At 42.4% G+C, this 12689-nt stretch overlaps 1 protein-coding gene across 2 annotated transcripts; it reads right to left on the reverse strand.

Annotated features, from left to right (window-relative positions):
• Nucleotides 1–964: 964 nt before the first annotated feature.
• Nucleotides 965–12031, reverse strand: LOC132887611 (fibronectin type III and SPRY domain-containing protein 2). 2 transcript variants are annotated; one of them, XM_060923079.1, is made up of 13 exons: nucleotides 11050–11146; nucleotides 10512–10770; nucleotides 10319–10414; nucleotides 9189–9422; nucleotides 9038–9060; nucleotides 8779–8900; nucleotides 8510–8668; nucleotides 8216–8350; nucleotides 5056–5203; nucleotides 4777–4910; nucleotides 4546–4678; nucleotides 2332–2508; nucleotides 965–2132 (listed from the first exon to the last, which is right to left on the reverse strand). In XM_060923079.1, exons 2-13 carry the CDS (start codon nucleotides 10767–10769, stop codon nucleotides 1874–1876), a joined length of 1878 nt encoding a protein of 625 aa, XP_060779062.1. In that variant the 5' UTR covers nucleotide 10770; nucleotides 11050–11146; the 3' UTR covers nucleotides 965–1873. The 2 variants fall into 2 exon arrangements, with proteins under 2 accessions (XP_060779062.1, XP_060779061.1); XM_060923078.1 differs by lacking the exon at nucleotides 11050–11146 and adding an exon at nucleotides 11949–12031 and having other exon boundaries at nucleotides 966–2132.
• Between the last annotated feature and the right edge of the window lie 658 nt (nucleotides 12032–12689).

A 12689-nucleotide genomic window follows, 5' to 3' on the forward strand; every position in this document is an offset into this window, starting at 1 on the left:
TGTCTCACCCACTGATCTTGCACTCGTCACATCAAGTTAAACAGGTGTTGCAAAATTTACAGACCCATTAAATTAATTTATTAGTAATTTAATTGATAATTAAATTAACATATGACTGTTTATTCTCTGTTCTACTAACAATCTTGAAATTCGTGTCACATCCTCTTTTGATAATGTAAGTCACGCTCTCGCACGCCTCCTTAATTCTCCTAAATGCAGAGGAATTTCATAAGCGTGTGATGAATAAAGTTGTTGTTGTTCTTCTCCTTAAATATTTTCCTCAAAAAAGAACAACAGATTAACAAAAATATAGTTTTTATTATTTTTCTCTGCAGCCATTTTAATATTTAGTTATATTTCTGAGAGTATATTTGAGGATTTCATATATTTAAGGGGTGAAACTGTACATTTAAAACTATAAATATTGATAAAATATTCTGTATCATTCCAAGAGTCTAATGTTTATATTTAATATTCCAAAATCTACACTTTTAGTGGGTAAAATTGAACAATTATTCTCTGAAGGTGAAGAGAATATCAGTGAACAATAACCCAGATGAAGTTGATATTCATTAATTGCTTTAATATAGATACACAGGAGATTATTTTAAAAAATTGTATTAAAAGTATCCATCCATCCATTATCTGTAGCCGCTTTATCCTGTTCTACAGGGTCACAGGCGAGCTGGAGCCTATCCCAGCTGACTACGGGCGAAAGGCGGGGTTCACCCTGGACAAGTCGCCAGGTCATCACAGGGCTGACACATAGACACAGGCAACCATTCACACTCACATTCACACCTACGCTCAATTTAGAGTCACCAGTTAACCTAACCTGCATGTCTTTGGACTGTGGGGGAAACCGGAGCACCCGGAGGAAACCCACGCGGACACGGGGAGAACATGCAAACTCCACACAGAAAGGCCCTCGCCGGCCACGGGGCTCGAACCCGGACCTTCTTGCTGTGAGGCGACAGCGCTAACCACTACACCACCGTGCCACCTATGTATTAAAAGTAATTTATTTCAAAATTAAAAATCTTCATGTAAATGTAATAATGGTGTAGCACAGATGTGTATCACTTACCTATGCTGAGTCACATAAAATACTTTGTTCTGAAATCGATAAAATAAATCCCAACCCCACCTTCCCTTTAAATACTTTTAGACCAAACTTCGGAGCGTCTTTAGTGCTTTTAGGAACAGCATTTTCTTTCATCATCTGTAATTCTTCCTCACTTACGGTGACAAAGCGATCAGACGCCATTTTGCCGAGTCACTCGAGGTGATTATTGAGAAATAGTCCGAATTTCTCAAACAATCGGCACGCACAATTTCCTACAATCACCTGTATATTTATACTAATATTCATTATTAGCTCTTTGACATTGATAAGAACATGTCCTCACCCAAATCTCTGCCTGTATCTTTTATTAAATCTTTTTTAAGGTATCCATTGAGGTAAATCAACCTTACACTCATTCAGTCATTAATCTGTCCATTAACTGATTCATTCATTCATTTTCAGTCACCGTGTCGGGGTCACAGGGGACCTGGAGCCGAATGTTGATTCCCATAAACTGGGTTTAATGCATTTGATTCCCTTCTGTGATTCAGTTCAGTCCTTCTTTAAACTGTTTGTTCCAGTGGACTGAACTGTGAGAACAGATCCAGATGTTTTAATCAGATATTTTATTTGGTTTTAGAGACAGAAAATTCTCAAACTAGAGCTTCATCACACTCCTCTAACCGAGGTCTTTAAAAGTACTGATTCATTCAGGAATCACAACCTGCAGCTCTGTTTCCATTACTCTGTGTGTGTGTGTGTGTGTGTGTGTTTGACATGCTATGTTACATTATGCGAGCCATCCTTTTATGAGTGAGTGTGTGTGATGTATGATGGAGTCGGAACCCCGGTGTGTATCCTCAGTGTTCCGGGTTTATCCAGGGCGAAGCAGGGCAGCACGTTGTGTGTGAAGCAGCACCTGAAGGTGTGTAAGTGCTGCTGCAGGTGTGTGTTGTAGAAGGAGAGTGCGCCGCTGTCGTAATCCAGAAACACGCCAACACACAGCGGCTGCACCGTGATGCGCACATCTGCACTCCAGCCGTTATGCAGGAACTCGTACTTGTGTCTGGAATTTTAAAATTCAAATAAAATTCGGCACAGTGCAGCTTTAAAGCATGCATAAATAAATAAATGAATAAAACACAAATTAGAACAGCTGGATTTGTACACCTCAGTTATGTACAAAGTGTTTTTCTGGTTTCTAATTAATCCATATGAGAGGAGGCGTTCTTTATGCAGTGCGTGTGTGTGTGTGTGTGTGTCACCTGGAGGGTGTGCGAATGTGTCTCATGCACCAGGATGTAGCATTAGCACCAAGAAAAGAGCTGCGCTGTGTGTCCTCATAGGCCACGCCCACTCTATACTCTGTCCAGTCATCAACTTCTACCTCCCAATAGTGACGCCCCCGTACAGGAATGAGGTCACCAAGCACAGCTACACAACTACACACACACACACACACACACACACACGAGAATCAGTTCACTGATTATATCGATACAATAAACTATTAGTTATAACTATATACACACATTGATATATATACATATACAGTATATACATATACACACGGGCGGCACGGTGGTGTAGTGGTTAGCGCTGTCGCCTCACAGCAAGAAGGTCCTGGGTTCGAACCCCGGGTCCGGCGAGGGCCTTTCTGTGTGGAGTTTGCATGTTCTCCCCGTGTCCGCGTGGGTTTCCTCCGGGTGCTCCGGTTTCCCCCACAGTCCAAAGACATGCAGGTTAGGTTAACTGGTGACTCTAAATTGACCGTAGGTGTGAATGTGAGTGTGAATGGTTGTCTGTGTCTATGTGTCAGCCCTGTGATGACCTGGCGACTTGTCCAGGGTGTACCCCGCCTTTCGCCCGTAGTCAGCTGGGATAGGCTCCAGCTTGCCTGCGACCCTGTAGAAGGATAAAGCGGCTAGAGATAATGAGATGAGATGAGACATATACACACTAGTGCATCTCAAAAAATTAGAATACCATGAAACAGTTCCTTTTTTTCATAATTTAATTCAAAAAGGTAAACTTTCATATAGTCTATATTCATTACATGTAAAGTGAAATATTTAAAGCCTTTTTTGTTTTAATTTTGATGATTATGGCTTATAGCTCATGAAAATCAGAAATCCAGTATCTCAAATTATTAGAATATTCCCTAAGATCAATCAAAAAAAGGATTTACAATACAGAAATGTCCAACTTCTGAAAAGTACCGGTATATTCATTTATATACTCAATACTTGGTTGGGGCTCCTTTACCATGAATTACTGTATCAATGCGGTGTGGCATGGAGGTGATCAGTCTGTGGCACTGCTGAGGTGTTATTGAAGCCCAGGTTGCTTTGATAGTGGCCTTCAGCGTATCTGTATTTTTGGGTCGGGTGTTTCTCATCTTCCTCTTGACAACACCCCATAGATTCTCTATGAGGTTCAGGTCAGGCAAGTTGGCTGGCCAATCAAACACAGTAATATCATGGTCAGCAAACCATTTGGTAGTAGTTTTGGCACTGTGGGTAGGTGCTAAGTCCTGCTGGAAAAGGAAATCAGCATCTCCAAAAAGCTCGTCAGCAGATGGAAGCATGAAGCGCTCTAAAATCTCGTGGTCGATGGCTGTATTGACTTTGGACTTGATAAAATACAGTGGACCAACACCAGCAGATGACATGGCACCCCAAATCATCACAGACTGTGGAAACTTCACACTGGGCTTCAAACACCTTGGATTCTGTGCCTCTCCACTCTTCCTCCAGACTCTAGAACCGTGATTTCCAAATTAAATGCAAAATGTACTTTCATCTGAAAAGAGGACTTTGGACCGCTGAGCAACAGTCCATTTCTTTCTCTCCTTAGCCCAGATAAGACACTTCTGACATTGTCTCTGGCTCAGGAGTAGCTTGATATTAGGAATGCGAAAGTTGTATCCCCTTTCTTGAAGATGTCTGTTCGTGATGGGTCTTGATACACTGACACCAGCCTCAGTCCACTCCTTGTGAAGCTCTCCCAAGTTCTTGAATCAACTTTTCTTGACAATCCTCTCAAGACTGCGGCCATCCCTGTTGCTTGTGCACCTTTTCCAGCCACCCTTTTCAGCAATGACCTTTTGTGGCTTACCCTCCTTGTGGAGGGCATCAGTGATCATCTTCTGGACAACAGTCAAGTCAGCAGTCTTCCCCATGATTGTGGTTGTGTGTACTGAACTAGACCGAGAGATACACTGTGTTCATACTGTTTTACTCAAACTCGAAATGAAATATTCTAATATTTTGAGATGTTTTTTTTTTATGTTTTTGTACTGTATGCCATACTGATTAAAATTAAAATAGAAAAATGCTTGAAACATTTTAGAGTCTATAATATATAACATTTTCACTTTCTTAACTGATGGAAAATATTGAACTTTTTCACAATATTCTTATTTTTTGAGATGCACTAGTATATGTGTGTGTGTGTGAGAGAGAGAGAGAGAGAGAGACCTGTTGAAGGTGGTGTCGCTGAACACCATGTCACTCAGAGGAAGATCCTCGTCCGGGTAAACAATGGTGAAACCGTCATCCAACACACACAGGCTCGGGTGAGCGGTCTCCTTCAGCAGGTGGAAAAAAGTCCCTACACACACACACACACACACACACACACACACACAGAGGGATATTACCGGTCATCCTGTTCCAGAGGAATAATGAGTGTGATGTTGGTTATCATACCTGTAGTGGAGATCCTGATTGGCTGACACTTTTCACTGGCACCACCGATGTTCACAGCTCGAACAGTAATGATGTAACGTTTCCACGGCTGCAGCTGCACCACACACTCACAGGTGGGGATCGCCACGATTGACCTGTATACATACACACACACACACACACACACACACACACACACACACACACACACAGTGTAAGAGATCAGGTAAAAGTAGTAAACGTTCACAGCCTATCAGAACAGAGTTTGTGTGTGTGTGTGTGTGTGTGTGTGTGTCTCACTCAGTCACTGCGTTGTCCTTCTCTCCATCCTCACTCAGCTCCAGTGTGTACGACTCCACAGGGTTTGTGTTTCCAGAGTCCCAGCGGATCAGCGCCGCGTCCAGACAGCTCACACACTCATACTCTCTAATCACTGGAGGAGAGGGGACTACACACACACACACACACACACACACACACACACACGCGCGCGCACAAAATTTATCTTCAAATATGCTCTGATCTTCATCAGTTACAAGAATAAACAAACACAACCTGGTTTAACGAATAGCACACACATTATTGCTTTGTTCTTGTCCATATTGACGTTATGCGATGCTAGCAGGAAATGCTAGCAAAGATTTTAATAGTTTGCTTTGACGTGTCTCAATCACACTGTATTTCCTCTTTCGCATTTACACTCAGTACTTCACCATCAGTCCATTTGTCCATGTTTCATTTTTATTTTATAACACTAATATTAGGAGGGGCGGCACGGTGGTGTAGTGGTTAGCGCTGTCGCCTCACAGCAAGAAGGTCCGGGTTCGAGCCCCGTGGCCGGCGAGGGCCTTTCTGTGCGGAGTTTGCATGTTCTCCCCGTGTCCGCGTGGGTTTCCTCCGGGTGCTCCGGTTTCCCCCACAGTCCAAAGACATGCAGGTTAGGTTAACTGGTGACTCTAAATTGACCGTAGGTGTGAATGTGAGTGTGAATGGTTGTCTGTGTCTATGTGTCAGCCCTGTGATGACCTGGCGACTTGTCCAGGGTGAACCCTGCCTTTCGCCCGTAGTCAGCTGGGACAGGCTCCAGCTTGCCTGCGACCCTGTAGAAGGATAAAGTGGCTAGAGATAATGAGATGAATGATAATATTAGGAGCTGTTGTTTAAACCGCAAACATTTTACACGGGGTTTTTTAAATGGCAGTTGTTGGTGCTGCATTGGCTCACGTTCAACCGATCACCGTACACTTCCATCACTCAGGGTTCCACGTGTCTGGGAGAGAACCTACCCTGAAGTAGGAGCTAAAAAAGTCCCTCAAAACAGTGTTCTACGAGCCACGCTCATCCACAGGTCCTGCAGCGTGACGAACTTCGTCCAACAGTTCTCAGAACGATGAAAAAGTTCCTCTGGTCTGAAAGCGTCTGTTGCAGCCAAAGGAGGTTTGAGCCGTTACTAAATCCAAGGATTCGTTTACTTTTCCAGCATCAGCATGATTGTTTAAAGGTAGTGTTCAATAAAGACATTAAGGATTATCATTGTTTGTATTTTTATTTAAAACAGATTGTTTGTTACTGTAACATAGATGAAGATCAGATCATATTTTAGATAAATTTATACATAAGTGTATACAGTTATTTACAAAGGGTTCACTTACTTTTTCTTGACACTGTATTAACACACATCATTAACAAAGTCATGACTAATCACTGATAATTAACTGATATAAAAGTATTGTTATAAATGTTGTGATGTACAGTGGTGCTTGAAAGTTTGTGAACCCTTTAGAATTTTCTATATTTCTGCATAAATATGACCTAAAACATCATCAGATTTCCACACAAGTCCTAAAAGTAGATAAAGAGAACCCAGTTAAACAAATGAGAGAAAAATATTATACTTGGTCATTTATTTATTGAGGAAAATGATCCAATATTACATATCTGTGAGTGGCAAAAGTATGTGAACCTCTAGGATTAGCAGTTAATTTGAAGGTGAAATTAGAGTCAGGTGTTTTCAATCAGTGGGATGACAATCAGGTGTGAGTGGGCACCCTGTTTTATTTAAAGAACAGGGATCTATCAAAGTCTGATCTTCACAACACATGTTTGTGGAAGTGTATCATGGCGTGAACAAAGGAGATTTCTGAGGACCTCAGAAAAAGCGTTGTTGATGCTCATCAGGCTGGAAAAGGTTACAAAACCATCTCTAAAGAGTTTGGACTCCACCAATCCACAGTCAGACAGATTGTGTACAAATGAAGGAAATTCAGGACCATTGTTACCCTCCCCAGGAGTGGTCAACCAACAAAGATCACTCCAAGAGCAAGGCGTGTAATAGTCGGCAAGGTCACAAAGGACCCCAGGGTAACTTCTAAGCAACTGAAGGCCTCTCTCACATTGGCTAATGTTAATGTTCATGAGTCCACCATCAGGAGAACACTGAACAACAATGGTGTGCATGGCAGGGTTGCAAGGAGAAAGCCACTGCTCTCCAAAAAGAACATTGCTACTCATCTGCAGTTTGCTAAAGATCACGTGGACAAGCCAGAAGGCTATTGGAAAAATGATTTGTGGACGGATGAGACCAAAATAGAACTTTTTGGTTTAAATGAGAAGCGTTATGTTTGGAGAAAGGAAACCACTGCATTCCAGCATAAGAACCTTATCCCATCTGTGAAACATGGTGGTGGTGGTATCATGGTTTGGGTCTGTTTTGCTGCATCTGGGCCAGGACGGCTTGCCATCATTGATGGAACAATGAATTCTGAATTATACCAGTGAATTCTAAAAGAAAATGTCAGGACATCTGTCCATGAACTGAATCTCAAGAGAAGGTGGGTCATGCAGCAAGACAACGACCCTAAGCACACAAGTTGTTCTACCACAGAATGGTTAAAGAAGAATAAAGTTAATGTTTTGGAATGCCCAAGTCAAAGTCCTGACCTTAATTCAATTGAAATGCTGTGCAAGGACCTGAAGCGAGCAGTTCATGTGAGGAAACCCACCAACATCCCAGAGTTGAAGCTGTTCTGTACGGAGGAACGGGCTAAAATTCCTCCAAGCCGGTGTGCAGGACTGATCAACAGTTACCGCAAACATTTAGTTGCAGTTATTGCTGCACAAGGGGGTCACACCAGATACTGAAATCAAAGGTTCACATACTTTTGCCACTCACAGATATGTAATATTGGATCACTTTCCTCAATAAATAAATAACCAAGTATAATATTTTTGTCTCATTTGTTTAACTGGGTTCTCTTTATCTACTTTTAGGACTTGTGTGAAAATCTGATGATGTTTTAGGTCATATTTATGCAGAAATGTAGAAAATTCTAAAGGGTTCACAAACTTTCAAGCACCACTGTATCTTGTAATCAATTGTTGGTTCATATCCAATCTAAAAAGTTAAACACTGCAGTGTGTGTGTGTGTGTGTGTGTGTGTGTGTGTGTGTGTGTGTATACCGGTCATGTACACGGCCTTCTCGCTGGCTGGACTGATCCCCGTCGTGTTTGTCGCTGTGACCCAAAATTCATACTGAGAATTAGGATGAAGATCCTTTACCACACAGTGAGTCTCCTTCACTCTCAACACCGACACTGACCACACACACACACACACACACACACACACACACACACACACACACACACACACAGTGTGGGAGAGCTAGTAAGAGTAGAACCAGAGGAGTACCCAGAAACCATTAAACTCTCTAAAGTTAATAAAGATAATAAGGAATGTGCTGGTATGGTTACCATCCTGCATAGTTTCCGTGGCAACGTCCTCAGAGATCTGACTGCAGTAAAGTTCGTAGAAATCCACCGTATCATCGGAGAACAGACTCCAACACACACGCAGAGATGAGGGAGAGGCTGAGTTTGCCACCTGAGGGTTCATCACTGGGGCCGAGGGAGCTTAAACACACACACACACACACACACACACACACACACACACACACACACTAGGTTCACTGATACAATGGGTCGGTTTAACACTCAGCTGTTTCGCAGTGCACACTTACCTGGTACAACATTAACGGAGTCCATCATGTGTTTAACCTCAGTCAGGTCTGAAGGGGGCGGGGCAAAGTCCAGAGACACACCCACTTTATGTTCCACCTCATCCTTGGAAAATTCCTCCATCCTGATGGTTCCGGAAATTTCCTCTTAATGACTCATTACAGAAAGGAACCAAAGCTACATCGATTATAGTGGACTGATCTCTCTCTCTCACACACACACACACACACACACACACACATCTAACCCATCACTAGTTACCTCTTAATGACGGGCATTACGATCTGTAAATAAGAGATGAAAGAAAAGAGGATGTACATACGACGCTGAACTGGAGCCCAGGAAACTGTTTCATTAAATAATAAAAATAAAATTAACAGATTTGGTTATTTGGTTCCTGATGACCTCTGACCTGCAGGAAGGCGTGTTTGTCATCGCAGCGGTGCAGTTCTTGCGCATGTTCGATCAGCTCTTTACTCGCCATCAGCACTTCTCCACAGCTCAGCAGCTGCCCATACAGAGCCTCCAGTTTCAGTTTCTTCTCGTCCAGCAGGGTGGCGCTGTTCTCTCTGAAACGCTGAGACAGACACTGCAGCACGTCGTTATAGTGCTGCTCCAGATTCTGCTCCTGACGCCCAAAATTCTCCTGATCTCTCACACACACACACACACACACACACAGTTACATTAGTTAATATTTCTTTGGCTAGATTGTCTAATGTCTGTTTAGTGACATCATGTAATGTCTATTTGGTGAGATTTTTCTACCATTTCTACTGAAATTATTTAGTGAGATTTATCTACCATCTAATGTTTATTTGACAATATCATGTATCATTTTTGGTGAGACTGTCTGACGGTTGGTTGTTGACACTGTCTGATGTTTGTTGGGTGAGACTAAGGTTTGTTGGGTGAGACTGTCTGATGTTTGTTGGGTGAGACTGTCTAATGTTTGTTGGGTGAGACTGTCTGATGTTTCTTGGGTGAGACTGTCTGATGTTTGTTGGATGAGACTGTCTAATGTTTGTTGGATGAGACTGTCTGATGTTTGTTGGGTGAGACTGTCTGATGTTTGTTGGGTGAGACTGTCTGATGTTTGTTGGGTGAGACTGTCTAATGTTTGTTGGGTGAGACTGTCTGATGTTTGTTGGGTGAGACTGTCTAATGTTTGTTGGGTGAGACTGTCTGATGTTTGTTGGGTGAGACTGTCTGATGTTTGTTGGGTGAGACTGTCTGATGTTTGTTGGGTGAGACTGTCTGATGTTTGTTGGGTGAGACTGTCTGATGTTTGTTGGGTGAGACTGTCTAATGTTTGTTGGGTGAGACTGTCTAATGTTTGTTGGGTGAGACTGTCTGTTTGTTTGATGAGACTGTCCGATGTCTAGTTAGATTAGATTACACTGACAGAGTGAAAGATTGTTGATTTTGAAGCAAATATTACAGTGGTACACATAAAATCTAAAAAGGTAGCATGTAGGTGTCGGAACATCCCTCAGCAGTGCGCACTAGTGAGTTCTAATAGAGATGGAAACAGAGCTGCACCTCCACAGTGATGAAGATCTCCTCCAGGTTGCTGATGAAGTTTTCCATCTGTGTGATCTTCTCCGCTAAACTGCTTCTGTGCTTACCAAGCTCACTCTACGCACACACACACACAACTTCATTATGAAACTTCACATTGTACAGAACACACACACACACACACACACATACACACACACACACACACACAAACCTTGATCTCCTGTGCGGTGGTGCTGAGGGTGTCGACTCTGTGCTGGCGGTGTGTGTGTTCTCTGGGTTTCGAATGTATCGGGACACTGCAGTCTCTACACCAGGCATCAGGGGGGTTACTGGGGTCAGAGTTCAACTTCCTGTTTCTCACCATCACAAACTCTTCATCACTCTCGTCTTCATTCTCCTCGTCTTCCTCACTGGCTGTGGTTTCCTCGGCGATGGCCTGCAGCGGGCCCCTCATCTCATACAGATCCATACTGAAGGACAAATTCAGCACGTTACATACAGAGACAGATGATGACTTTATTCATCCCAGAGGAAAACTCACAAAAAAGTGCACTGTAACGACTCATGCTGCAGTGTTTCTGTTCATCAGGAATAAACCCTGTGTGCTGCTGCCCTGACGCTGATTATTTTCCTCGAACTGCATGTCCCCTAATGTTTTATTGCTCTTATACCACAGCAATTTACCAACAATTACCGTTTAATAATTAATAAAGAGCTTCATACTTTTATCTGTTGATAGTTACACTCACCGGCCACTTTATTAGGAACACCCCTACACCCACTTGTTGTTTTGTGCAGTTCTGTAATCAGCCGATCCCTCGCCAGCAGCACAACACATCAAATCCCGCAGATACAAATCAGGAGCTTCAGTTAATGTTCACAATGTTCAAACATCAGAACGGGAAACACTGTGATCTCACAGTGTGACTTTCTCTCACTGTGGTCTGGGTGTTGGTTTGATCCAGATGGACTGGTTTGAGTATTTCAGAAGCTGCTGATCTCCTGGGGTTTTCACACACAACAGTCTCTAGAGTTTACACAGAATGGAGCAGAAAACAAAAAACACTGAGTGAGTGAGCGACAGTTCTGTGGGTGGAAACAAACGCCTTGTTGATAAGAGAGGGTCAGAGGGAAATGGACAGGTTGGTTTGAGCTTTTTTGCCAGGAAGGATATAGTAACTCATATAATCACTCTTTACAACCGTGGTGAGCAGAAAAGCATCTCAGCATGAAACAGCAGAACAGAAGAACACATTGGGTTCCACTCCTGCAGCCAAGAACAGGGATCTTAGAACCAACAACATGTTCCTATTAAAGTGGCCGCTGAGTGTATATTCATGAACAAATTAGTTCCTGTTGTCACTGATGTTATAGCAGCTAGAAACAGTCGTTCCCTCAGCAGTGTCTCTCTATTCTCTCTTGACTTTAATAAAACAAAAAGGGAAAAAATCATCATGAACTTTGGAAGTGTATCGCTCACACAGAAAGGAATGTTATTTAAATGTTATTGTCTGACAGAGGCAGGTGGAGGATGAGATCAAAATCCATAAACTGCTTCAAATCACTGACAGAAAGAAAGAAAGAAAGAAAGAAAGAAAGAAAGAAAGAAAGAAAGAAAGAAAGAAAGAAAGAAAAATTTCTTTCTCACCTTCCGGATTGAAGCGTAGATTCTGCAGTGAGTCTATATACACACACACACACACACACACACACACACACACACACACACACACACACCCCTGCTCTGTAATATCCAGCTCCTAAATATAGAAACTAAAGGAATTCACTGATATCATGTGTCTTCCAGCTCTGGGTTGCCAGATTGTATATATTCACTTTCTTAGCTGTTTTTGGTGATTAGTGAAAGAAATCTCATCTCATCTCATCATCTCTAGCCGCTTTATCCTGTTCTACAGGGTCGCAGGCGAGCTGGAGCCTATCCCAGCTGACTACGGGCGAAAGGCGGGGTTCACCCTGGACAAGTCGCCAGGTCATCACAGGGCTGATATAATAATAATAATAAGAAGAAGAAGAAGAAGAAGAACTAGAAAAGCACTCGGAGAGCACAGACCTCTGCCAAGCAGCTCATTTCACCACATATTGAGACTTACACCTAAAATGAGATACTAATTCTCACATACAAGATATTGTGTCATGTGTGTGAGAGAAAAAGTCATAGACAAATGAAAAAAAAATTATATTAATTTATTCATCATATTCAAAAGTTATATACCAATAGGTTACAACCGGCAATATTATTGGATTCACTGACCATGAAAACACACCCATAGCATCTGGAATCATACTTGTATCACTATTACTTCAAAAGTTATTCGCAAGAAAATGATATTTCCATAATGGCAGTTTTCTTCTGGATCTAGCTCCGTAG

This window comes from Neoarius graeffei, chromosome 6, assembly GCF_027579695.1.
Source record: "Neoarius graeffei isolate fNeoGra1 chromosome 6, fNeoGra1.pri, whole genome shotgun sequence".
In the NCBI taxonomy this organism is placed as follows: domain Eukaryota; kingdom Metazoa; phylum Chordata; class Actinopteri; order Siluriformes; family Ariidae; genus Neoarius; species Neoarius graeffei.